Consider the following 27,705-nt stretch of genomic DNA (forward strand, 5'->3'; position numbering starts at 1 on the left):
TAGCTTTTTTGTAACGTCATAACGCATTTACTAAGAAAGTTGTGGGACGTATTTTATGCTTAAAAAAACCAAGTGCAAGTTTCATCACAATATTCCGCTCTTTAGTGTCAGCACACATCAGCTTGTATTGTTCCTTTTTTGTTTCTTTCTTATGCGGCCTCAACCTCATTCTGATAATACAAAGTTCGCTCTTATTTCGCTTTATGTCTATGTGTCTGATAACGCCTGCTGGTGACTTCTTCGTGCGACATCATTCACTCCCGCTACTAATCATAAATATGAAATGCAGAAGCGTATAAATATGGAGTAGCTTGAGACACAAGTGCGCGGTTGTGTGAAACAGCTTTCTTATAGTGGTCATGCGATTCCAACAATCGGGCACCTGTTGAGCTGTGCAGCTGCCTTGCTTCCGTTTCCGATGTGGACGTGTCCAAGAAGAGCACTTCGCTGGTGGCCACGGAACCCCCGGATGCGTCAAGACGTCGAACAAACACGGTGTAAGTGGAGGCTGGCATAACTGGAAACCTCGCATCCGTCTCGGACGTGTAGAGTCGGCCTGTCAGGTCTATGGCGGCGTCGTCGAGTCTCCAAGTCAGCTGCAGAGGGAGATCAGTGAACTTGAGCAACAAGGACACTCATTGCAACTTGAATAATGTTTGCTGGCGGGCTAATGGTGATGCATTCTTAGTGCCACCGTTACAACACATACAAATCGTAAGAAAAAGACAAGGGACAGGGCAGATCAAACTACGAACCAGCAGTTTCATTGAGGGCTCCACCAATATATGGAATGACGCATTAATGCAGGAAAACATGACACAAGGAAAAAAAAAAGCCAGCAGATCCCACGCCCTGTGCGAATCGATGTTACGCGAAGCAGTGTGCGGGGAGCCTCCCAAGTTAACGAAACGACCATGAGAGCACCGAGACGTAGGCGGCTCTTTGATGGCCTATATGAAACGCATGTCATGACATTTTTGTTGTTGTTGTTATTATGGGGTTTTACGTGCCAAAACCCCGATATGATTATGAGGCACGTCGTAGTGGGGGACTCCGAAAATGTTGCCCACCTGGGGTTCTTTACGTGCACCTAAATCTAAGTACACGGGTGTTTTCGCATTTCGCCCCCATCGAAACGCGGCCGCCGTGGCCGGGATTTGATCCCCGCGACCTCGTGCTCAGCAGCCCAACACCATAGCCACTGAGCAACCACGGCGGGTTGCTCAGTGGCTATGGCACTGCTATGGCAACCATGACATTCGTGTCATGAGCCGTCAGGAGTTCCTTTAGCTACACCTGGAGACCTTAAGGCGAAAGCCTTCGTCATGTTCATGACTATGACTTCTACCAGCATCGTGTAGTGTTTCCTTGACTTATTACCTATGTCCGAACCCATTTCAGTGGTTTTTGAGTGTTACTTTTTTTGCTGAGTCATTGTCATTTTTGCTGAGTCATGCTCATGACTATGATTTCTACCATCATCCTTTTGTGTTTCCTTCGCTTAGTGCCCACGTCCGAACCCATTCGAGTGGTTTATTATTATTTATTTAGTAATACTGCAGGAAAATACTTTGGCCCAAGCAGGAGGGGTATTACAGCAAGCAAAAAGAAAATACGGACAGGCGTAAATAATGTTGCATTACAGCAAGCAAAAATAAAATACAGACAGGTGTAAATAACGTTGCATAAAATGAACATTATGCATAAAAATAAGCCAGTATCACACTACGACATCACTAAAATTCACAAAAAATGTTTTTCCAATGCAGCCATGAAATCATCTGACTCAAGTACACCAATGGGAAGTGAATTCCACTCTGACTCTCTCACAGTTCGGGGGAAAAACCGTACCTAAAGGCTTTTGTTCAAGTGAAAATTGGCGGGAGCAAATACTCGGCACTGTGTCGTGTTCTTGTTGCAGTAGGACGACATACAGAAGCGGGTAACGTTATATTATTTTTTCCAGAAAGAGTATTCTGTAGTAGTACAAGGCGATTAATTTTTCTGCGTGTTTGTAGTGTCTATTCTTTTTTGTAACATGAATGAGGATGGGGAATCTGTCCTGGCATATTTTCCGTATATAAATCTCACAGCTTTTCCCTGGACTCGCTCCAATTCTATAATGTCCTTTTTAGTGTGCGGGTCCCAGACTTCTGCAGCACATTCTAATTTAGATCTCACTATTGCATTGTAGGCTAATATTTTAGTTCTTATAGGCGCGTGTTTAAACTTTCTCTTTACGAACCACAGTTCTTTGTTGCCGCTGAGCAGATATCCGAGATATCTGTTGACAATGTGTGTTTACTGGTAAGAGTGACGCCAATATATTTATATTTTTCCACTTAGGTGACGGCTATGTTTTCAAGCTGGTTATTAAATTTGCTGGGACATTTCTTTCTTGTTACGCGTAAAAGTACTGTTTTTTCCGCATTGAGCTGCATCCCCCATTTCGAACACCAGTCAGAGATTGCTACAAGGCATCTCTGCAACACATCATGATCATCATGGGACACAATTTACTTGAAGATAACACTGTCATCAGCGTATAACCGAATGGACATATTAACAGGAATAACATAATTGATATCATTGGCATAAATTAAAAATAACAAATGCCCTAACACACTGCCTTGTGGAACTCCTGAGGTGACGTGACGGGCACTAGAACTACGATTTCTAACTTCAACAAACAGTTCCCTCTCTTTCAGGTATGCGCAAATCCACTGTACAATACCAAAAGGAAGTCCGATTTTTTTCTAATTTATATAGTAACTTACTATGGGGAACCCTATCAATTGCTTTGCTAAAGTCCAGAAAACGCACATCTATTTGTCCGGATAAATCAAGTATTTGGGAAAGTTCATGTACGGTTGTTACTAGTCGAGTCACCATGGAGAGTCCTTTTCTGAAACCGTGCTGAAAAGGTGATAGTATGTTACGATCTTTCAAGAACCCTTGTATGAAACCGGCGAGAATATGTTCTAATAGCTTGCAACTCGTGCTAGTAATAGATACAGGCCGGTAGTTTGAAAATTTTGAGTGTTACTCTTTTTTCGCTGAGTCATTGTTATTTTTGCTGAGTAATGGTCATGAATCTGACCTACTACCATCCTTTAGTGCTTTATTCACTTAGTACCCACGTCCAAACCCATTTCTGTGGCTTTTGAGTGTTAATGTTCAGTAGAGATATCAGCAGTCATAGAGGCATTGCATAATCAAGGAGTGGAGGAGGCATACGTGAATATCTTGGCAAATATCTACAAGGATTCCACAGCTACCTTGGTTCTCCACAAGAAAAGTAGAAAGATACCTATCAAGAAAGGGGTCAGGCAAGGAGACACAATCTCTCCAATGCTATTCACTGCATGCTTAGAAGTATTCAAGCTCTTAGACTGGGAAGGAGTAGGAGTGAGGATCGATGGCGAGTATCTCAGCAACCTTCGGTTTGCAGATGACATTGTCCTATTGAGCAACAATGGAGAGGAATTACAACAAATGATTGAGGACCTTCATCGAGAAAGTGCAAGAATTGGGTTGAAGATGAATATGCAGAAGACAAAGATAATGTTCAATAGCCTGGCAAGGGAACAAGAATTCAGGATCGCCCGTCAGCCTCTAGAATCTGTAAAGGAATATGTTTATCTAGGTCAATTACTCACAGGGGACCCTGATCATGAGAAAGAAATTTACAGAAGAATAAAATTGGGTTGGAGTGCATACGGCAGGCATTGCCAAATCCTGACTGGGAGCTTACCACTGTCGTTGAAAAGAAAAGTGTACAATCATTGCATTCTACCGGTGCTAACATACGGGGCAGAAACTTGGAGGTTAACAAAGAAGCTCGAGAACAAGTTAAGGACCGCACAAAGAGCAATGGAACGAAAAATCTTAGGAGTAACGTTAAGAGACAGGAAGAGAGCGGTGTGGATCAGAGAACAAACGGGGGTAGACGATATTCTAGTTGACATTAAGCGGAAGAAATGGAGCTGGGCAGGCCATGTAATACGTGGGATGGATTACCGGTGGACCATTAGGGTTACAGAATGGATACCAAGAGAAGGGAAGCGCAGTCGAGGACGGCAGAAAGTCAGGTGGGATGATGAGGTTAGGAAATTCGCAGGCGCAAGTTGGAATACGCTAGCGCAAGACAGGGGTAATTGGAGATCGCAGGGAGAGGCCTTCGTCCTGCAGTGGACATAAATATAGGCTGATGATGATGATGATGATGATGATTTTTTCACTGGGTCATTGCCGTGACCTAAGTGACATGCATGTCATGACATTTATGTCATGACCTATCACTTATGTTCGCCATACACTCCTGTCATACTATGTCAGCACCAAGGCGTAGATGGCGGTTTCATGACCTATATGACACGCATGTCATGACATTCATGTCATGACATTTCATTTATGTTCGTCATATACTGTTGTCATAGTATGGCAATTTTGGTACATACCAAGTTAACGATACGACCATGAGAGCACAAAGTCATACGGCTAGATAGATAGATAGATAGATAGATAGATAGATAGATAGATAGATAGATAGATAGATAGATAGATACTGTCAAACTAGCAAATGGTTGCCAAGAAATGCGTCGCATTTAAAAAGTTGGGAGGCGATTCAATGTGTAGTGGAAGTCTTCCTGAGCGAGGGGGGTGCGAGATAGAGGCGGAGCCTCTGCGCATCGCACTTTATTGCATCACCGATCGCGTAGGAGGAGCGTCAGACTAAAATTTTTTACTGCGATATCATCGAGATCGCCCCACATTTTGACGTACGATGACGGGTTAATTTTAAATAGTTTCCGGGATTCAACGTGTCAAAGTACAATCCGATTATGAGGCGCACCGTTATGAGGGAAAGGGTCCGTGAAGTACAAGTTAAAGTAAAAGGCTTCTCAGTCGAATCCGACCGTTTGAAAATTTTATTGATTTATGTTTTGAAAAATAACAATTTCGTCGTCATCATCATCATGAGCCATAAGGGTGAAATAATGAATGTAACAGTGACATGCTAGAATATTACACGAAGTGGTGCTCGTAGCATTAGTGCTAGTGAGAGCTACAGTAAACATAAGCTGGCTAAGACAACACGCCTGGCGTGGCCTCCGCACACAGACCTGGAAAGCAAGAACTCGATGACTGCGAGCAGCATCGGCTAGAACTACCGGGTCTCTTGTTGGCTTTGTTGGCTTGCGTTGGCCTGCGTTCCTGTACTGCGGCATGCTCACGGTAGGCACGATGTGGGTTCAATTAGAATGTACTAGATTGGGGGAGTGGGTACAACGCAGGCTGCCCGCTGAGGCTTTTTTATTGAAAAGTTGGTGCGGGCACCTTCGCTTTCTTCCGAATGAGCGGCCCCGCGCACCGGCCGGACGCTTGTCGCGTCGGAGACCCTACCGCAGCTGCATCGAACTTTGACAGGCGGATGCTCGGTGGCGCCAACACTGATATTATTCGCCACCGATCTAGTTTAAATAAAACTGTAGAAGAGCGGCGAAAAGAATGCAAACGATGCCGCAATGACGGTGCGTCCTGCAGACGACAGCTACTCAGCCCGTGAGCTCACTTGAGCCTATGGGCGCTGCCGAAACAGCCGGAGCTAACGTTTATTGGCTGGAGCTTCAGAATAAGGCGGCGGCAGCGCCGCCACAATTTCAACGTTTTTTGCTTCACCCTCGGTGCTTACAAAGGCATCCGCCGGACCCACTCCCCCATTATAGTACACTCTAGTGGAATCAAGGTGGAATGGAGGCCGATTTTTATTTCGGCAGTACAGAGTAAGCACACTTTTCTGTCCTTGTTCTTTCTTAAGCTTTTTATGGGCTGAAACATTGATACGCATAACATAGCACACGCAATGTGACTTCGTAAAGAAATCTTTGGAAAATAACTTTTCCCTGAGGAAAATACTTGGTGTCCACAAGGTATCCGATATGTTTTCACTGATCGCGGCACATCGCTGGCTTCTAATTGTGGTACGGTTCTAATCTTTGGTAGGGTTTTGAAAATGGAGTCTCCGAGCTTGTCGATGCTTTTAAAGCTCTTAGGTAAAACAGAACATAGTAAAATATGTCGTGGTGGAGGCATATAAATTAATTCCGACCACTTGGAGTTGGTTATGGTGCGCCTGTTGCTCAGAGAGCTTCTGTGCATTCGATCCGCGTAGAAGCGTAGCCACCGCCACCAGTAATAAAATTATACAGCCACTTATACAGTAATAAACAGCCACTGCTATAAAGTGGTAGGTCAGCTTGTAGATGTTTCTCATCGAAGTTCAATGCGCTCCAGAATCGAAGAGTAGTAGCGCTCCAGAACAACTCTGTCGACTTGAGTTTCACCTTGAAGCGCTTGAGTGGCGCAGTAGAAGACTAAACATTGAAATACATGGGATTGCGGAAACCGCGGGGGAGAATCTACTCGAGAAGGTTAACAACCTAGTTGCACAACTGGAAGTGCAACCCATCACATCCCAAGATGTAGTTGCTGTTCACAGATTGCCGGCTAAGACAGGGAAAGCGCGCGGGATCATCTTGCGCTTCGTGCGCCAGCAGACTAGAGACTCTTGGATTGCCAAACGAAAGGTTTTGAGAGAAAAGAGAAACAGGGTTCTCATTAATGAAAACCTAACCTCGCGAACCGCAAGGATTGTTGCTGCCACTAAAGAATGGGGGAAGGATGCAGACTATCAGTTTGTTTGGCATCCAAAGGGCAAGGTACTGATGCGCAAATCGAGTGGTGAACCAGTGACTGTAGTGAAAGACGTGAATGAACTCCTGGCCATTAGCACCTGAGTCTTCCTTTCTTGTGTTACGGATCTCATTACGATGGAGACGCTCGGTCATATCGATAAACATAAATGGTTTTCTTCTTTTGCTGCACTTAAAGGCGTGAGCTGTTTACATATGAATGTACAATCTGCTTGTAACAAACTTGGTGAACTAGAAACCTTTTTCGATGGCATAAATGACCTCTGTGACGTCGTTATGTTATGTGAAACCTGGTACTCAAATGATGTTCATATTCTTCGACTACCGCAAAAGAAAACATTTTGCTTGAACAGAACAACTCGACGTGGCGGCGGTGTCTCTCTGCTGGTGAAAAATTCCATACCCTGTGACATATTGGAAGACTTTACAATAATAACGCATAATGTAGAGTCATTGTGCATTCAGGCTGATGGTGTTATATTTGGTGTGTGCTATCGTCTATCAGACGGCATCTTGCAGGAGTTCCTCACTTTTGTAGATCGTCTGTTGGCGTATGCATGCGAAAACAAGCAAAAAGTGATCTTTGGTGGCGATGTTAACATTGACATGAGTGCATGTAGTGCTAGACAGTATGCCTTATTAAATATAATGTTGTCCAACGGTTGCATAAATGTTATAGAATCGAGCACTAGAATCACTATGTCCTCTGAGACTACGTTAGATCTATTTTTTACAAATTATGATCCCTCATATGTAAAAAGCGCTGTTTTAAGCTGACAAGTTGGTGATCATAATCCAATATGCATTTTTATCGAGCGACGATTGAAAAAGCTTAACAAAAATATAACTAGGTCATTTCAGAACATCAATGAGCGTGCAATGGCAGCGTTTCAAACAGAGTTACAACGAGTAAGTTGGGGGACGTACTTGAAGAAAATAATGCGGAAAGAGCCTACAATATTTTCATTGAAAAATTGTTTTTCACCGTCAAACAAAATAAACCCAAGTCGTGCCGAGAACCATGGATAACAAGAGAGCTATTAAAGAAAATTAAGAAACAAGAAAAGTTGTACGCCAGGTTCATTAAAACTCGTCAAATTGCTGACCTTAAAGAATTTAAAGTTTACAGGAACAGTCTAAACAAGGAAATAAGGGAAACCAGAGATAACTATTATCTAGAATCTTTTTTATCGTGTGGAGGAAACTCATAAAAACTGTGTAGGAATCTTAATGTGGTAATGGAGCGGACACAACGCACAGAACCTATTGAAAAAATTGGGCTAGAAGGTCGTATACTGTCCGAAACAGACATGGTGAACGCGTTTAACGAATACTTTCTGAACAGAGAAACACAAACGCATAAGCGCCCGAAAACCGCTCTCTCCCTACCTGGAAACTCAAACACAATCTTTTCCCATCCAACTAATGTTGCCAAGGTCTTCTCTGTATTTATGGCAATGAAAAACTCTAAAAGCTGTGATTCAGACGACCTGCATATAAGAACCATAAATATGTCATACACGATATAGCCCCTATTCTAGTCCATATCTATAATAACTCTATTGCTGAAGGCATCTTTCCATCAAAAATGAAGATTGCTAAAGTCATTCCAATATACAAGAAGGCAGACAGGCTCAACACACAAAATTATCGCCCCATATAAATTTTGCCTCACTTTTCTAAGGGACTTGAAAAAATAATATTGATTCAGCTATCATCTTTCTGTGAAAAATATCGCATTATCACGAAAGCTCAGTATGGCTTTCAAAAAAACAAATCAACACAGCACTTCTAGACCAGAAAGACCATATACTGCAAAATTTTGAAATGAAGCTACTGACAATGGGTATATTTATAGACTTTACTCAGGTCTTCGATCATATTAACCATAACTTATTACTAACAAAGCTTGAGACGTATGGTATCAGGGGCCTCCCACTGCACTTAATTAAGTCATATTTAGGAAAAAGACTGCAATATGTGCACATAAATAAATTTAGATCGTTTCCTGGAGAAATAAAAACAGGAGTTCCGCAAGGAAGTATTCTTGGTCCCTTGCTTTTTAATTTATATATAAACGATGTTGTTCTGATCTATCCGAAGGCAAAATTCGTCATATATGCAGACGATACTAGTGTGTTTATTTCATCGGCATGTTATACTAGTTTAATAAATAGCGCAAACGAGTTTCTCCAGAACATATCTACATGGTCTACAGAAAATTATCTAAAAATAAATTCAAATAAGACAAAAGCCGTAGTTTTTTTATGCGAAAGGCACAAAGGTTCCCCAAAGCCACACTTTAGAGATGAACAAAGGGAGCATATAAATAGTCAACGAAATTAAAGTATTAGGTACATACTTCTCTAGTACGCTACACTGGCATCGACACGTAGACTCTGTAGTACAAAAGCTTAGCCGTATCACAGGAATGCTAAACAGGAACAGATATCGCCTACCAACATCCGTAAAAATAATAATTTACCACTGAATATTTGCATTACACAATAATTATACACACATTGTGTAGGGCACAACAACTGAATCTAACCTCAGGAAAGTACATTTACTACAGAAAAAGATCGTACGTATCATAGCAAACGTGCCGTATCACAATCACAGTGAGCACCTCTTTAAAACACTACCACACACCCACAATTTAGTAGTAGTAAACGATTTATTCCCTATACAACCGCTCTCTCCTTCGTCTATGGCACTCAAATTTAAGCTCTGAAAACAGCGTATTTAATGAAATTGCTTGTCTGCAAAAGAATACAGCTACCTATATTACCCGTCATGGAGAATATTGGTCTATACCCCCTTCAAGAACCAACTATGGCTTGCAAATGACGAAAAATAAGTTACCCAGACTGCTTAATTCATTTCATGACGCCGGCATTGACATCATTACCATAACGCGGTCAGAACTGTTGTCACTTATCTGAACCTTCTCCTAATTAATTAAGCATAATTCCTTTTTCATCTGTATTCACATATGGGTATTGTTAAATGTTTGTAATGACATAATTTTTGCTCCTTCTATTCTTTCTCCTAATCATTCCAATATAATTCTAGCACCATTTCTTTTCACCTTTAATTTGCACCGTCAAGTGTACGCAATTTTCACTTTTATTTACCTTTTTCCAAGTGTACGTAATGTGGAGATGTGTACTATCTGCATTGTTCTTACTTGCCATTGTCGGATTTCCTTGAATTTGAATTGATTATTATTGTACTTTAACATTTCTATGTAATGTTTCTGCCTACCGTTCATTGCGCGACTCACTGCCACCATGTAACACGGGGGCTAAGGGCACCTCAAGCTGCCTCACTGCAACTTTTATCTTAGCCCCTGGCATTGTATTTTCAGCAATGGAAACAAATAAAGAAAGAAATAAAACTTCATTATGAGGAAATACGTGCACTGCTATTCGCTTGGCTGGCAAAGCATTTAAAGGGTCCCTGACTGGGCCCCGTTGTTTATTGTGGCTAATTCCTACACACTGTAAAGCACCGTTTAAGGAGCGTTCTCCTTCAATATCTTTTAAATTTAGTGCATTGGTAGCAAAGGCAAACAGCGACATTCAAGTAAATAACACGAGCCGAACTATCATTTTGGTAGTAGAGGCTCTTTGTCGCGTCTCCTCGAGCGAGGACTCGGACATGGCAACGGCACTCCTTCGCTAAGCTGCCCCGGTGCCATCTTGGAGGCCACACCTCGAATCACGGCTGCAGTCGGCATTGCTTGCTGGAGCTGAACTTTGAGCTAGTTGGTTACTCGTGATCGTCAAGTAACAGCTCGTAAAAAACAGGGGGCGAACGTAGATGTGAACGTCTCGTCTGCGTTCATCCTTTATTTGACTGCATTCGTCGCTTCTCTGTCTAATGCCAGAGCCGGGGTACCACCTCCTCCTTTGTTGCTGTAACCTCCGCTCTCTCAATGAAGCCCACATTATATATATATATATATATATAGGAAAATCAGAAGCACAACTTCGCGGTTATCTAGGGTTTATTATTTTCCCAACAGTTTCGGTCGGTGGACCGACCTTTTTCAAGGGTCCACCGACCGAAACTGTTGGGAAAATAATAAACCCTAGATAACCGCGAAGTTGTGCTTCTGATTTTCCTAAATACGCTTGGCCCATTGAAAAATCCAGTTACTACTATATATATATATATATATATATATATATATATATATATATATATATGGCCCTAAGGCGAATATATTATTTATTTCACATACCCTCAAACGCCAAGGCAATATAGAGGGGAGTGGGGTACATGCGAAAAACAAATAACGATGGCTACTCGGTCCCAGCAATGATGGCTACAATCGGTCCCAGCAGCCTGAGATATGATGCCCTTCCAAATAAAGTGACAAGCACTTACGTATAATCAACTTAAACGCACGTAGCGTAATCACCAAAACTGAACCTCTTGAGGTTTCCTTACTAGAGCAAGACCCACACATTGCAGTCATAACTGAGACGTGGCTGCGGACTGAAATAGATGACGAGGACGTTTTCCCACACTGTTATCAAGTTTTTCGTAATGATCGGCCTTCCAGGGGAGGTGGCGTGGCAGTCCTTATTAAGGACCACATAGATGCTGTTCTATTGGAAGACATTCCCGGCCTCGAATGTTTATGCATAAATATCTCGTGCTGGGGCCATGACTTTTTACTGTGTGCCATTTACAGACCTCCAGATGCCGATCTTGAGTATCTGGTTAAGCTGGAAAAGCACATTTCTCAATTCCATAAAAACAAACTGCTACTTATAGGGGACCTTAACTTACCAGGCGTTAATTGGGAGCGCTTTGAATCACTTCACCACAACAGAAATCATTTAAACAGTATACTTAACATAATGTTGACTCATGACCTAATCCAAATAGTTCAGGAGCCAACACGTGTGCAAGGGACTTCCAGATCTATACTAGATTTGGTATTTTTACCTAGATTGTTACCTAGATATACTGAAGCATAACTGATTAGCCAGTGGTTCTTCAATAATAAAAATCAGTTGTTAGAAAGCGCTCGTCCTTGTGTCTCCTTTTCTTTGTCCCTGTTTGTTTCCGCACAGAAACTTAACTAGATATACTATTCAAGTTGTGGAAGGGATTTCTGATCCCCTGCTTGTCAGTGTTTGCTTATCCGTTGTCCCTTTTATCAATTCAAATAACCCTGTGAAGCGTTCTTTCAAAGACTACTCACGTGCAGACGATGCATCCATTATAGAACATTTAGAAACATGCCTTACAGATTTTACTGACAATGATGTGAACACACTTTGGCGTCGTTTCAAAGATATGTGTCTTTACTGTATAGATAAGTTTGTGCCGAGCAAACGTAAACTAGTTCGTAAGCAGACTCCGTGGATGACACGTGAAATAATCCACTTGAAGCGAAGGATAAAAAGGTTAAAGAAACGGCACATGCACATCGGTCATCTGAAGGAACTAAAAGAAAACCTTGCACGTGCGGTACACTCTTCGAAGGAACATTACTTTAATACAGTGTTGCCGAAATTCATTGTAGAGGACCCCAAGAAATTTTGGAATTATGTAAGCGAAAAAAAGAAAACAGTGTCACAAATTACTGTTAATGGTTCTGTAGTTACCGATCATGGTGATATTGCATGTCATTTCAATGACTACTTTCACAGCGTTTGCTAACTCAGGTAGTTGTCCATCTAGTGATACGGTACTTCATCCCGCTGATGTGCATTTTATTTCATACCCTGGCGTAGTTTCCATGTTACTAAATCTAAAAACAAAATCATCAGGTGGTCCTGACAACCTTCCTAACGTGTTTCTGAAACGATATGCCGAGTTCATTGCAAGGTTTCTTGTTATTATCTATCGTACTTCATTACTTCATGGAAGGTTACCGGATGACTGGAAGATAGCCAGAGTTGTGCCCATACACAAGAAAGGTGATCGGGCTTTATTGCAAAATTACCGTCCAATATCGCTTACATCATCATGCTGTAAGCTAATTGAACACATTATTGCCAATCAGATAAATGAATTTTTAGCGGAACACTCAGTCCTCTCTAATTACCAACATGGGTTTAGAAAAGGCTACTCAACAACTACACAATTAGTTACAGTAATACATTCACTTGCTTCGTGCCTGGATAAGAACGGTCAGATCGATGCAATATTTCTAGATTTCAGCAAAGCTTTCGATAGAGTTCCACATGACAAACTAATAGTAAAGCTAAGACGCATTAAACTACCGGAAATTTTAGTTATATGGATAACGCACTATTTAACCAATCGCTATCAATTTGTAGCCATTAATGAGCGGCAATCAGGCTATCTTCCGGTTGGCTCCGGGGTCCCCCAAGGGAGTGTGCTGGGACCATTACTGTTTTTACTGTATATAAATGATATAACCACTGTAATTGATCCTAACGTGCAAATCAGATTGTTTGCGGATGATTGTGTGCTTTTTCAAGAAATAACCTCATCTACCGATCAGAACCATCTTAATACCGCTCTTGCTAACATTTTTGAATGGTGTGAAACATGGGAGATGAAACTTAATACTGATAAAACCGTCTTTCTTCGCTTCTCTGGGCAAAAAGCTCCGCTCTCTTTTGCGTACACGCTAGGCACGGCACCGTTGCGGGAAGAGACTAAATATAAGTACTTAGGCGTTACACTTACTAATACTTTATCTTGGAATTTACATATAGATAACATTTGCTCTTCTGCGTTCCGTAAATTATATTTTTTAAGACATAAGCTTAAAAACTCACCCCCGAGTGTAAAATTACTTGCGTACAATTCAATAATTAGACCTAAACTTGAATATGCATGCGTTGTTTGGGACCCGTTTACTAAACACAATATTTCCCGCCTCGAAAAGGTACAGAGGAAGGCTGTACGGTTTATTTACTCGAAATTTTCCCCGTATGACTCACCCTCTCAAATAATGCAGGCTAATGGAATTCAATGTCTCGAACAAAGAAGGAAAGCGTTACGTTTACAATTTCTTTTCTTGCTGTGGAATCGGCACCTAGCAATCAATCCATCACCCTATCTATCATCTTCTACATCGAGGCATACTCGCCACCATCATCCTACTTCGCTGACACCCTATTTTGCACGAAGAGTTTATTCAAGTTTTCATTTTTTCCTCGCACTGTAACTGATTGGAATGATTCTTTATTGCCTTTCGCCTCAATTTGATGTTTCTGAAACGTTATTAACTCTGTTGTATTTGCCTTGTTTACCTTTTTACTCACCCTTCTTGGACCTGTACAAGGTTTGCAGTATTGAATAAATAAATAAATAAATAAATAAATAAATAAATAAATAAATAAATAAATAAATAAATAAATAAATAAATAAATAAATATAATACAAGCGACATGTGCACTGGACGGAATCATTCAGAAATCAAATAACAAGAATACTCTGACATTCAAGTTATATAAACCTAGCGACATGTGAACTGGACAAAATAAAAATACGGCGCGACAGCGCTTGCGCAAATACAGCGCATATGGCCACGTGCATGGTCACAATTGAAAAAAAAAAGCAAACAAGGTTCGGCAGAAAAGTGCGCTGTCTTCGATTGCCACGATAGCATCAGAAAGTTAGTTCAGTCGTTCGTTGTATGTGGAATAAATGACTACAAAAACCTGTTTCTGTACAAAATTATTAATATACCTGTTGTGTATATATATATATATATATATATATATATATATATTGTGGACGTTTATTACGCACGTCTTCTTCATCTGTATATTATCATCATCATTCTACGCTGCTCGATCCTCATCTTCACTTATGTGTGATCATCATCGTCTGGTGTCTGCCTTTGCTGGTTCACTCCCGAGTACTCGGGCCAAATAAACGTCGTGCCAACAGACAGACAGACAGACAGACAGACAGACAAGAAACTTTATTTTGTCCTAAGGGACTATGTCGTAGTCGCGGGCCGCACCTGCACCGGGGGCGGAAGACCGTGATCTTCGGCCCTTTCGCAGGCCCTTTGGACAGCCCGAAGCTGGATTGAAAGGTCGTCGCTCTTGACGGCTTCTTCCCAGTCTTCTTGCCTGTTAAAAGGCGAGTGGTGCAATGCTGAACATTGCCACAGCATGTGATTAAAGGTGGACCTTTCCTCGCCGCAGTCGGGGCAGCGGGGATCCACACCCGGAGTGTAGTGGCTCAGCCTAGATCGAGACGGAAATGAGCCCGTCTGCAGCATTCTCAACACCGAGGCCTGGGGTCTGCCGAGCTTCGGGTGAGGAGCCGGGAACTGCCTGCGTCCCAGCTGGTAGTGAGCCGTGATGTCGTGAAAAGTAAGCAGCGGGTCCGTGGTCCGGTCGATCCCCTGCGAAGCCGGGCCCCTCAGACCGGCGCGGTTGACGAGACCTCGCGCCTGGTCGTGGGCCAGCTCATTGGGGTTGATCGAGCCGGGAGAGACGTTCCGGCCCATGTGAGCCGGGAACCAAGTGATGACGTGACGGACCGTGCCTGGCTTGCGGGTCCTAAGCACCGCCGCAGCCTCGGCCGAGACCGAGCCGGCGAGAAAGGCCATCGCCGCCGACCTGGAGTCTGTGAAGATCTGGGTGCGCCCGGGATCGCACAGAGCCAGCGCCACTGCGACTTGCTCTGCGACGGACGCCGTCGAGTGTTGGATGGACGCTGCGTTCAGGAGTTTGCCCTGGGGGTCAACCACCGTGGCCGCGTACGAGTTTGATCTGGGATACTGCGCCGCGTCGACAAAGGACGCGAGCTCTGGGTTCTGCAGGGCAGTCTTGATGAGTGCTCGGGCCCTGGCTGCGCGCCTGGCCTCGTTGTGTTGTGGGTGAACATTCCTCGGGAATGTGGAGACTCTAAAGGCGTCCCTTTCTTCCTGTTGGAGGGGGACGGCGCACGACTCCGCGGCCATGGCGGTGAGGCCCGCCATCTCGAGTATTCGGCGGCCGGACTTGCTGGCAGACAGGCGAACGATCTGTGCCGTTTTCTGTGCTTCTACGATTTCGCTCAGGGTGTTGTGGACCCCGAGCTGCATCAACTTATCCGTGCTGGTCGTCACAGGGATACCGAGCACTCGTTTAATGCTCTTCCTGATGAGTGCGTCAATCTTGTTTTCCTCAGACCGCGACCAGTTTAGTGCGGAAGCCACGTAGTTGATATGGCTCATGAGGAAGGCGTGGTAGATCCTTAGGAGGTTGGCTTCGCTGATGCCACCCCTCCGGCTCGTCACTCGTGAGACGAGTCTGAGCATGTTTTCCGTCTTCGCCCTCAGGCGCGCGATTGTTTGCATGTTGCTGCCCTTTGCGTTGATGACCAGTCCGAGCACCCTGAGATAATCAACCCTCGGGATGTGCTGACCCGTCTTCGTTCTGAGATCGATCGGTACTTGATTAAGCCACGAGACATCATAAGTGTTGGAGGTGCTGGGTATCGATCCTCAGTCCTCTGCCCGCTCAGTCACCCCCTAGAGCTAGGCTCAGGCCGCCACTTGCGCCCACTGTCCGCTAGCATGTTTCAGGACGCACCACCCTCCACTTCTACCGCTACCGTTCTGGCACCACCAGCCACCCCTTACATCTTAAGCGGCCACCAGCGTGACCCACATCTCTTCGCTGGTCTTCATGGGGAAGATGTGGAGGACTGGCTGGATGAATACGAGCGAGTAAGTTCCGCTAATCATTGGGACAATCCCCACAAGCTCCGCCACGTCTGCTTCTACCTGACGGGTGTGGCGAAGACATGGTTCTTCAACCACGAGATAGACTTTACTGACTGGCTGTCTTCAAGCAGCAGCTCCACCAAGTATTTGGTACACCGGCCGTTCGTTCTACCATCGCAAAGAAAACCTTCGATACTCGCCAACAGCAGCCAGGCGAGTCTTACACATCGTATATCGAGGATGTTCTTGCGCTTTGCCGCCGTGTGAGTTCATCTATGTCAGAGTCAGACAAAGTGCACCACGTTCTGAAAGGCGTTAGATCAGTCGCCTTCAACGCCCTTGCCATCAAGAACCCCGCTACAATTACTGAAATCGTCACAACGTGTCAGCGCCTGGACGAACTTGAGTCTGTTCGCCTTCAGCCGGACGTTGGCGACTATTCTACGGCGGACCCACATCTACGTGTCATGATACGAGCTATGATACGCGAAGAATTACAATCTATGGGCTTATCGTCACCGTCGGTGTGCCCCAGTGCGCCTTCTAGCACGGCCTTGCGTGACATCATCAGGGATGAACTGGCGTCCTTGACCTGCTCCACGCGCGTGCAACCCTCCGTCTCTCGTCCCCTACCAACGTACGCGGAAGTTGCTGCCACGCCTCCAGGCAACGCCAACTCCACGGTGCCGCTACCCAAGTACGCGTCGGTTGCTGCCGCGCCTCCAGTAAACATCTCGTCGATGCCGCCCGAGCTTTCATCGGTCCATTTGACTGCACTGACTTCCGGAGCACCTAGCCCCCTGGACTATCCGCCATGGCGTCCGTCACGTCCTACGTGCCATTACTGCAGCTATCGCGGCCATATTTCACGATTCTGCCGCAAGCGCCAGCAGGACGAGCGTCGGGGATACATCTCTAAACGCAAGTTTTCCAGTGGAGCCACTTCCCAAAGCCGGCGTTTCTCTTCACCTCCGCTCCGCTCTACTTCTCCGCCCGCATCGACTGAAGACCGCAGCACTTACCGTTCAGCCAGACGCCCCTCCCCTTCGCCGTTCCACAGTCACCACTACGGCCCGTCTCTCTCAACTCTAACATTCGTCCGGAAAACTAAGCGATACAGTTTTTGGAGGACAAACTGCATACGACACCAGGACTGAAATTCCTCCAGCGCGCCCGTCCAATGTGCTCTCGGTGTTTGTCCAAGGAGTGTCCGTCGATGCTTTGGTGGACACAGGCGCGACAATTTCCGTTATTCACGCAGATTTATGTTCCCGTCTCAGGAAAGTCGCGACGCCATATGATGGAGCGACGCTAGTTGCAGCCCAAGGGGACACTGTTCGACCTTCCGGTCTTTGTACTGCCCGTGTCGTGATTGATGATATTAGGCACCATATACAATTAGCTAAGCTGTCCCCGTGTGCTCATCAACTTATTTTAGGGTGGGAGTTTCTGTCTTCTGCTTCCGCGGCTATTTGTTGTGGTCAACGCGTCGTGCATCTTACAGACACCGAGTACTTACTGGGGGAAGACACGTACACGCCGTTGTGCCTGATCGCTGCGGAAGATACTGAACTGCCTCCCGGCCGACAGCGAATTATTACCATTATGTCGACCGATATCGACCATGGTGACGTCTTGGTCTTACCCTCTTCCCGTTGTCTTCATAAAGGCATCGCTTTTGCACCAGGTGTAGTTCGATTTTACAATGGCCCGGCGCTTGTCACGGCCACGAACGCGACATCGGAGAAAATTTTCCTTCCGCAAAACACCACAGGGGCTTGCGCGGCCGACCCAGGGCCTGTATGCGTCGTGCCCCTTGCAACTATGTCTTCCAAAGACCCTTCTACTTCTGCTACTGCTTCTCCCTCCGCCCTTACTGCAGCCATCAGCAGTGACTTGCCACCTTCACAGATGTAGCAGCTGCTTGCTTTGTTGAAGAAATACGCAAGTTATTTTGATGTCCATTCGTCGACTCTGGGCCAAACCACAGCTGCAGCGCGTCGCATTCAGACAGACGAAGCGTCGATAGTGCGCCGACGCCCGTACCGCGTGTCCCTAGCCGAGCGGAAAATCATAGAAGAAAATGTCGCGGACATGCTACAGCAGAAGGTCATCCGGCCCTCAGCTAGTCCTTGGTCATCTCCGGTTGTTTTGGTTCGAAAAAAAGACGGTTCCGTGCGCTTTTGCGTCGATTACCGGGCCCTCAATCAATCACTCGAGGACGTATACCCTATGCCTCGCATTGACGACGCCCTTGATTCACTACAAGGTTCAGAATACTTTTCAAGCCTCGATCTGCGCTCCGGCTATTGGAAAATTCCAATGCACGAAGACGATAAAGAAAAAAACAGCGTTTGCCGCCCCTGATGGACTTTATGAATTCAACGTCATGCCTTTCGGGCTATGCAATGCACCCGCGACTTTTGAACGCATAATTGACACCGTGCTGCGTGGCCTGAAATGGAAAACTTGCCTCTGCTACCTGGATGACATTGTCGTCTTTTCATAAACATTTCCTCAGCACCTGCAGCGCTTAGATGAAGTTCTGACGTGCCTTGCCGACGCTGGTCTTCAGCTAAACACGAAGAAATGCCGCTTCGCCAGCAGATCTATTAAGGTCCTGTGGCATGTCGTGAGTAAGGAGGGCATACGTCCTGACCCTGACAAGATTGCTGCGGTCCTTCGCGTGCCTCGCCCAGAAAGGCCTAAAGACTTGCGAGGCTTCCTTGGCCTCGCTTCTTACTTCTGTCGCTTTATACAGAACTTTTCCTCCATCGCTGCGCCGCTACTCGAGCTACTTGCTTCCAGTGTACCCTTTCTCTGGTCTGAAGAATGTGAAGCAGCCTTTGACATGCTGAAGGGCGCCCTCACGCCTGAACCTGTGCTTTGCCATTTTGATGAGACTGCGCCGACTTTCTTGCACACAGACGCTAGCGGCCACGGTATCGGTTCCATTCTCCCGCCACGCGACAACTCTTCGCGCGAGAGAGTCGTTTCATACGCCAGCCGCGTACTCACCGATGCCGAGAAGAACTATACGATAACTGAGCAGGAGTGCCTGGCTGTTGTTTGGTCCGTACAGAAGTTTCGTCCCTATTTGCACGGGCGTCATTTTACAATTGTTACGGACCACCCCGCATTATGCTGGCTCTCCACTCTCAAGAACTTGACTGGACGCCTGGGTCGCTGGGTCCTCCGCCTGCAAGAATATGACTTTGACATTATTCATAAGTCAGGCAAAAAACACCAAGACGCTGACGCTCTTTCTCGTTGCCCGCTTCCTGCGCACCCACTCGACACCTCGACAACTGCGTCGCAAAGCAGCTCTTCGGAGGTCACTTCTACGCCGGTTTCCTCTCTAGCCACCATAGACCACCTTTCTCCGGACGACGATTAAACATTTGCATCTCGCCAACGGGCTGACCCATATAGTAGGCGTATGATAGAACACCTCGCTGGTGCTTCTCGACCACCTAACGCGTGGCTTCGACGCCAACTCGCACAATTCAAGCTGGACAATGGCGTGCTGTATCGGCGCATTTACCACCTTGACGGTCAACGCTGGGTGCCCGTTCTACCGCGCACTTTTCGAGCCCATGTCCTCGAAGCGTTCCACTATGACACGACTGCTGGCCATCTTGGTTTCCACAAGACCTACGATCGCATTCGAAGCCGTTACTATTGGCCTGGCCTTTCTACTAGTGTGGGGAGATACGTCGGTTCCTGTTCTCGGACGGTCGCCTACTTCCCTTCTAGACGTTTCTTTCTTCGATTCTCCTGTCAACCCATCTGCATCGTGTAACGAAGAATTCGTTTCACGACTCGCCCAGTGCCGCCAGCGTGCTCGCGTAAAACAGCGGCCAGACAACAAGACCGAAGATCATTTACGACACCTTCCATCGCGTTGTGTCCTTCGGACCTGGTGACGAAATACTTCTATCGACGCCCCTTTGCAGGCCTGGTTTGTGCGACAAGTTCCAGCCCCGATTCATCGGGCCCTACGTAGTCCTGGAGCAGACATCGGCCGTCAATTATCGCGTGACTCCTGTTGTCGCCGCAACAGACCGCCGTTGTCGCAGCACCGAGGTCGTTCATGTCTCTCGCATGAAACACTTCACGCGGCGTGCTTCGTCGCCTTGACCTGCGGCCAGGATGGCCACTTCCACGTGGGGGGGGGGGGGGAATTAGTGTGGGCGTTTATTACGCACGTCTTCTTCATCCGTATATTATCAGCATCATCCTACGTTGCTCGATCCTCAACTTCAGTTATGTGTGATCATCATCATCGGGTTTGTGCCTTTGCTGGTTCGCTCACACATACTCGGGCCAGATAAACGTCGTGCCAACCGAGATGTCAATATATATATATATATATATATATATATATATATATATATGCGAGAAGAAAGGGAACTGAGGGGACTGATTTTCATTATTCCTATCATAAGAAGCCAACAAACAATGAGACCAAGGACAACAAGGACAAGATAGGGTTTATTGACCAGTTTCCTTCACCCAAAAAGACCACGTACTCGTGACGCCTGCGGCAGAAAGGATGTTCCAAATCCACCGCCTAGGTTTGTGAGTGGGGCCGGTTCTAGTTTTAAGACATAAATGCCCCAGAAAGTGGATGGCAAAACGGCGCCGGGTAGCTCAATGGTGAGGGTAGCGCACGGGTAATGCGAAGGCGTGGCTTCGTTCCCCACCTGCGGCCAGTTGTTTCTTCATCCATTTTCACTTTCAATAATTTATTATTTCTCCAATTCACTTAGTAAGTACAAGTAATTTCCTCTATGTTGTCATTGTTTGTTGGCTTCCTATGATAGGATTATTAAAAATCGGGCCCCTCGTTACTCCTTGGCTCGACAACAACTTGCCCCTCATCAATGTGATACGCGCCGACGAAGAGCAACTTGGCTTCATTGATGTCACCAGTATCCACACAATGCACATCTTGTTAATCGCAAGGGAACGTTGCAGTAAACATAAAGTTGATGGCAAAGGGGACGGTTATGAACACGAAGGGACAAGCTTCACTTATAACGCATTTTCAAGAGTGGAAGGGCTGACGATTTTTTTTCGTTCAATCAATATCATTCATTCTTCGTCATTCCATCATCACCGCGTCAGTGTCATAAGTTGTCTTCATAACTCCATGCTCATGGGCGACGTTGGCAAGCGAGTGTCATAGCAAATTGGGACAATATCGTAGTATCTGGCATATAGCCGAAGCAGCAAAAGTCTAAGCTTTACCACAACACGTGATGAATGAACGTGAACTAAGGAATGCGGCCGGTCGCTACATTGCTACATTCCGTATTTTTCTTTACCAGTCTAGCTCCCACTCCCGCACATACTTCTGTCGCGCCAAGTAGGTGTTTCAAACAACTGGCGCAACCGTGTTGCGCACGCACGAACAACACGCGTGAATAATTTAGTGAACCCTACCAATGCAAGCCTCCGTAATTTTTTTTTTGCACGTGGAGGCTAGCGCTTTGAGACGCTCAGTTAGATGGCACCGCCTTGTTATTTGAAGCAACATTCATACATTTTTGGAATACTATCTGTTAAGCAGTTGGAGATGCCACTAGGAAAGCGCAGTAACTTCGTTACGCTATACAAACAATCCCTCGTGCGACATTTCTCGTTCTCGAATTCTCCTCTCGAGAAACCGGAGCACTGTGGTAGTCATCATATCAAGTGATATATTCACAATAACAGCGTTCATTCACTTATAGAAAGCTTAGGAACTTTGCCAATTAAACATTTAGTATACCTTTGTTTTAAATATACCATGCATATACCTATATGCATGTTATACTTACAAAACATGCTAACATCTTGCAATTTTTTTTTGCCTTTCAGTGATTTTCCACAGAGCTGCTTTACAAGGGCACGCCTAATGTATCTTGGCATTGTGATGTATATGCAGACCGAATCTGAACACTCGGTGTTCATATTGCTCAAATATTGCGGCATTTATTTCCCGACTTACTGCAACCCGAAGGTTAGCCGGTATAGGCGTAATAGTCAGAATACCTAAATTTGCATCACTTTGAACTCTTTAGGTAGTAGCTGTGGCCATAGTGATCATGATACTCATTGTGTAATATTCGTCACAGAAATTACACTAAATTAACAAAAACAAATGAATAATTAAATAATAGACCTCTGTCATTACTTCGAACTTACCGCGATATAGCCAACATTTTTTTTCTCCGGTAGTTTGCGCTCTACACCTGTGTGCCTTTTTACGATGATCTTCATTCTCCTGCATGACTAGGCGTGTCTGACTATCCCAAATTTTGAATAGGAATCGAATCGTCGTCGTTATTCGAGTACTACTCGATTTAAGAATTCAATCTACGAGGTTGTCGAATATTCGCACCGTTCGACTACGGTAGGATGACAATGGCTGCAGTCGACAGGAAGAAATGCTGATGAGAATCGGTATCGTAACCGGGAGTTTAAATTCAGTAGCCCACTATTTTCTTCCAAATGATTCTACTGCAAGGTAACCTCATTTATAACACAGGACAAACAGGTCTTGAGCGTGTGCCTTGTCGGGATCATCTCTGCCCAATACTTTAGCTAGTCGATAAATTTTCGTTCGGCGCGTTCGGGAGCCTATGCATTTGTTGTTGTAATTTAAGGAAAACAGTTACGTATTTCAACAGTCTCACAATATTTGGCGTCATTAGAAAGTATATGTGGTGCTATAGTGTTACCCAGAACTCCAAACGAACACTCTACCATGTGAGTCTGGTGGCATGCTGTTGCTTTGTTTCACTACTTGTCAGGGCGCAATGACTACGATCACTTTTCTTGTTTTTTTTATTTTCATGGTTCTCAGTTAACCTTACATCAACTTCTGAACGGCCCTAGTTGTATGAGATAACGTAAATGAGCCTTTTGTGACGAAGTTTTTACCACACACACTTGACACTTAACCTTAATTGGAAATTTTAAATATTCGACACTTGAGCGTGTACTTCAAAGACATAAGAGTATTTCTAAACCATTCGCATTCGATTTCAATAAACAATTTCGCTATTCGAACACCTGTGCTAGGCACAGGATACTGTTAGTGGGCCCTACAGACACAGTTCAGTTCTGGTAAATATTTTAAAAGCTAATCCTGGATTCAGATTCTTTTTAGTATGATTTTGGTGTACTCATTACGCCAATTACATTACAAACGTAATCCCACCTCAAACTTCTCGTCACTGCGAATATCCTGGTCATAATTTGAACGCCAAGAAATGTGCGCTTCCAGTCCTTGGGTTGCACTTGGACGTAGAGAAAGCAGCTGTGGCGGTGGCCATGGAAGCAGCACTCGCGGCTCTGCTGCCGCGTCTGACGGCTGAGGCTCCTCCTCGTCAGCTAACCAGTCATCGCCGGCACTGGTCTGTAATGATGGCAGCTGTGTCGCTGTGCTTGCCGCCCATATTCCACTGGTGGTCACGGCCAGAACACGGAGTTGCCACAGCTTGGACGTGTTGCCTTTGGAAACCGTTACACTGCGATGCTGAGTCTGCGAGTAAGTTCAAAACCGTGACAAAATTAGCAGCTTAAAAGACAGAGGAAAATCACCGTCATCGTCATCATCAGGCTATATTTATGTCCACTGCAGGACGAAGCCCTCTCCCTCCGATATCCAATTATCCATATCTTGTGCTAGCTGATTCCAACTTGCACCCGCAAATTTCCTAACTTTATCACCCCACCTACTTTTCTGCCGTCCTCGACTGCGCTTCTCTTCTCTTGGTGTCCATGCTGTAACGCTAATTGTCCACCGGTCATCCATCCTACGCATTACATGGCCTGCCCAGCTCCATTTTTTGCACTTAATGTCAATTAGAATATCGGCTATCCCCGTTTGCTCTCTGATTCACACTTCTCTTTTCCTGTGTCTTAAAGTTAGGCCTAACGTGTTACGTTCCATCACACTTTGTGCGGTCCTTAATTTGTTCACGAGCTTCTTTGTTAACCTCGAAGTTTCTGGCCCACATTTTAGCACCGGTAGAGTGCAATGATAGTACACTTTTCTTTTCAACGACAGTGGTAAGCGTCCAGCCAGGATTTGGCGATGCCTGCCGTATGTACTCCAACCCAATTTTATTCGTCTGTAAAGTTCCTTCTCATGATCAGGGTCCCCAGTGAGTAATTGACCTAGGTATACCTACTCCTTTACAGACTCTAGAGGCTGACTGGCGGTGCTGAATTTTTGTTCGCTTGCCAGGCTGTGAAACATTATCTTTGTCTTCTGCATATTAATCTTCAACTCCACTCTTACACTTTATCGGTTGAGCTCCTGAATCATGTGCTGTAATTCATCCCCATGGTTACTGAATACGGCAATGTCATTTCCAAACCGAAGGTTGCTGAGATATTCGCCGATGATCCTCATTCCTAAGCCTTCCCAGTCTAAGAGCTTGAATACTTCTTCTAGTGATGCAGTGAATAGCATTGGAGAGATTGTGTCTCCTTGCCTGACCCCTTTTCTTGATAGGTAACTTTCTACTTTTCTTGTGGAGGAGCAGTGTAGCTGTGGAATCTTTTCAGATATTTCCCACGATATTCACGTATGCCTCTATACTCCTTGATTACGCAATGCCTCTATGACTGCTGGTATCTCTATTGAAATAAATGCCTTTATATAATCTATGAAAGCCACGCAGAGAGGTTTATTATACTCCGCCGATTTCTCGATTACTTGATTGATGACATTGATGTGATCCATTGTAGAATATCCCTTCCTGAAGGCAGCCTGTTCTGTTGGTTGATTGAAGTCACATGTTGCCCTGATTGTAATCGAAATTTCAAAGCAATTGTATACTTTTCTAAATGCGGAAGGAAATAACACTATGCGAACTAGCCTGATCACTGCTAATTACCGCGATTTCCCCCTACGAGAGATGCGTCCGTGGCCAAATCAAAACACGTCAAGCATCTTAATGTGCTGGCTTTCCCTCGTTAAATTCTCAAGGATGTGCCGCCTGTCGAGTCCTGCGTCTGTGGCATAATTGCTGTAATCTCGTAGGTGCCAGAAGTGGTCAGTTCAAATCCGGCCGACAGAAAATTTTATAGCCATATAAGTCCAATTAGTGAGTCGACGGAACGAAAACGCGTCGGCGAAACGAAAGGTACTTAAAGAGTACGAACCCTCCACCTTTGGTGGGAGTCGCACCCACGACCTTTACTGTGAATTAAGGCTACGAACCTCTGGTGGGAGTCGAACCAGGACCATTTGAGGGAGTCGCACCCATGGCCTTCGGTGGTAATGAAGGCAAGTTAATTGAGGCACAGTTAATTAAGATAGAGTTAATGCACTCGGACCAATGACCTTGGCTGGAGTCGAACCCTCGACCTTTAGAATTAAGAGGGAAGACTAAGCGAATTAATGGAGATGTGCACGTCATGTGTGCGTCTTTATTGCCTCGGCCTTCAAGTCGTCTTAGGGATAACATAAGAGACCCTCTGAGTTGTTTGATTCAATTCAACCAGAAGGATTCAGTTTAGGCAAATCCATGTATACCAACCATCATTACCATGGTAGCTGAGCCGCCCTGCTGGCACCGCCCGTACACTAGCGTCAGTAATTATCGTAGAAAGCTCTACGGTTGTAATAAATGGATGAAGCAATTCTTAAAAATGTAGACAGGATTCTCTCACTGCTCTGACTGATACTTTAAAGCTGCCTCGGTTTAAAAAGAAACGATTGTGTCCAAAAGCTAGGTCCTCTGATAACCCCAACAAGGGGGCGAGCTTGTCATGAAGGGACATCCGAGTTCTATTGCCAAGCGCATGTTCTACGAATCAAACATGCCGACATTGTTGGTGACTAATGCACGTAAATTCTGGGATGTCCGCAATGGGGACAATGAGACAAAAAATCAGCTAACAGTTGACGGCGATAGACGTGTGCCATGTGAAAACGTTTTTACTAGTACTAAGTCAACCTATTGAGCTGCACTCTGTATTATTTCATCTTTGCTACCTGACGTTAGCGCACGTGATTTTTTCTTAATGGAACCATGTTTTTACTGCATTGGCATACACAACCTAATAAGGAGTTTTAAAGTGTATTCTTCTCGAGTTCAAGACGGTATAAGCCAGAAATTTTCTAAAAACACAAAAAATATTTCTTCTATAATTTTGTGTAGCTCTTCTCACAGTTTCTGGGTTCCTGCCTACTGCTAGACTACTGGATGGTCAGAAATGTGGTCACCCTGCTCAAGTCTGGCAACACGCATTATCTTAACAGCTGTAGGTTAATATCATTATGAGGCATACCATGTAAACTTATACATATGTCATTTACAGGAATGTCATGAGAAAGGCGCTCACCTCGTCCACTTTCTCGAAAATATTTACTTTTTCTCGGTTCACCAGCGTGACTTCAGAAAACACTACTAGCGTGAAAGCCCCTTTCATCATTTACCAACGATTTTTTTTCTATGTTAGGTGGTTTATCAATCAATAATTGCATTTTTTTATTATCTAAGGCATTCTTTTCCCTGATCCACAAGGTGCTATTTCTAAAACTCTGCTATAATCAAATTAATGAATTTTACGTGCCAAAGTCGGGATATATGGATTATGAGGCACCTCGTAGTAGGGGACTCCGGATCAATTTTGATCACGGTACGCGGGCGTCATTGCATTTCGCCCCTGACTAAATATGATCGCCGCGCCCCTTTGCTTGGCAGCGCAATTCGACAGCCACTGTGCCACCACGGTGGGTTGACCTTAGCATGCTTAACATGCACTATCACGTATTGACATGTATCGAGTGCTTTGCTTCTAACCGCACGCAGGTCGTGTTAGCCAATGACAACAAATCACATTCTAACCTTGCACTACTTGAAGTGTCAGAAGGCTCGGTATTGGGGCTCTTGTGTTTTTTTATCGGCACTAATAACTTACCAAATAATATTTCCTTGACAATGAATGTTTTCGCGAATGGCTGCGATGTACATGTATCTCTAAACCACTCTGACCTGTCTTGCTCCTAAACTGACCAAATAACGTTCCCGCTTGGTGCGACGCTTGATTGTGGTTCTTTCGGCAGCAGTGCACGCATTGCACGGGGCTAATTCTTGGCTCTCTGCTTTCGCAGATATACCAATCTACGCTGACGGCTCACGCACCATAGGAACATCAAGACCCATATTGCGGAAATAACGCCACGAGTGTCGCACATTCTGGACCGTGCCTGCGCGGGATCACCACGTGGTCGAGAAGTCACCAAACTGGCGGGGCAGTAAAGGGCATAAATAGCAGCTTCGTCGTCGGACCTACCAGTTCGGCAGCGGTGCA

General features: G+C 45.0%; 1 protein-coding gene across 1 annotated transcript in view; it reads right to left on the reverse strand.

Annotated features, from left to right (window-relative positions):
- LOC119459313 (uncharacterized) overlaps positions 1–27,705 on the reverse strand; it is a 294,125-nt gene that overhangs the window by 33,947 nt on the left and 232,473 nt on the right. Inside the window, exons 7-8 of the mRNA XM_049671656.1 lie at positions 23,594–23,917; positions 383–596 (exon numbers count right to left, since the gene is read on the reverse strand). Of these exons, the coding sequence (XP_049527613.1) occupies positions 383–596; positions 23,594–23,917 (538 nt within the window). The remainder of the gene's footprint in view (positions 1–382; positions 597–23,593; positions 23,918–27,705) is intronic.

Source organism: Dermacentor silvarum, chromosome 7 (genome assembly GCF_013339745.2).
Source record: "Dermacentor silvarum isolate Dsil-2018 chromosome 7, BIME_Dsil_1.4, whole genome shotgun sequence".
NCBI classification, from domain to species: Eukaryota; Metazoa; Arthropoda; class Arachnida; order Ixodida; family Ixodidae; genus Dermacentor; species Dermacentor silvarum.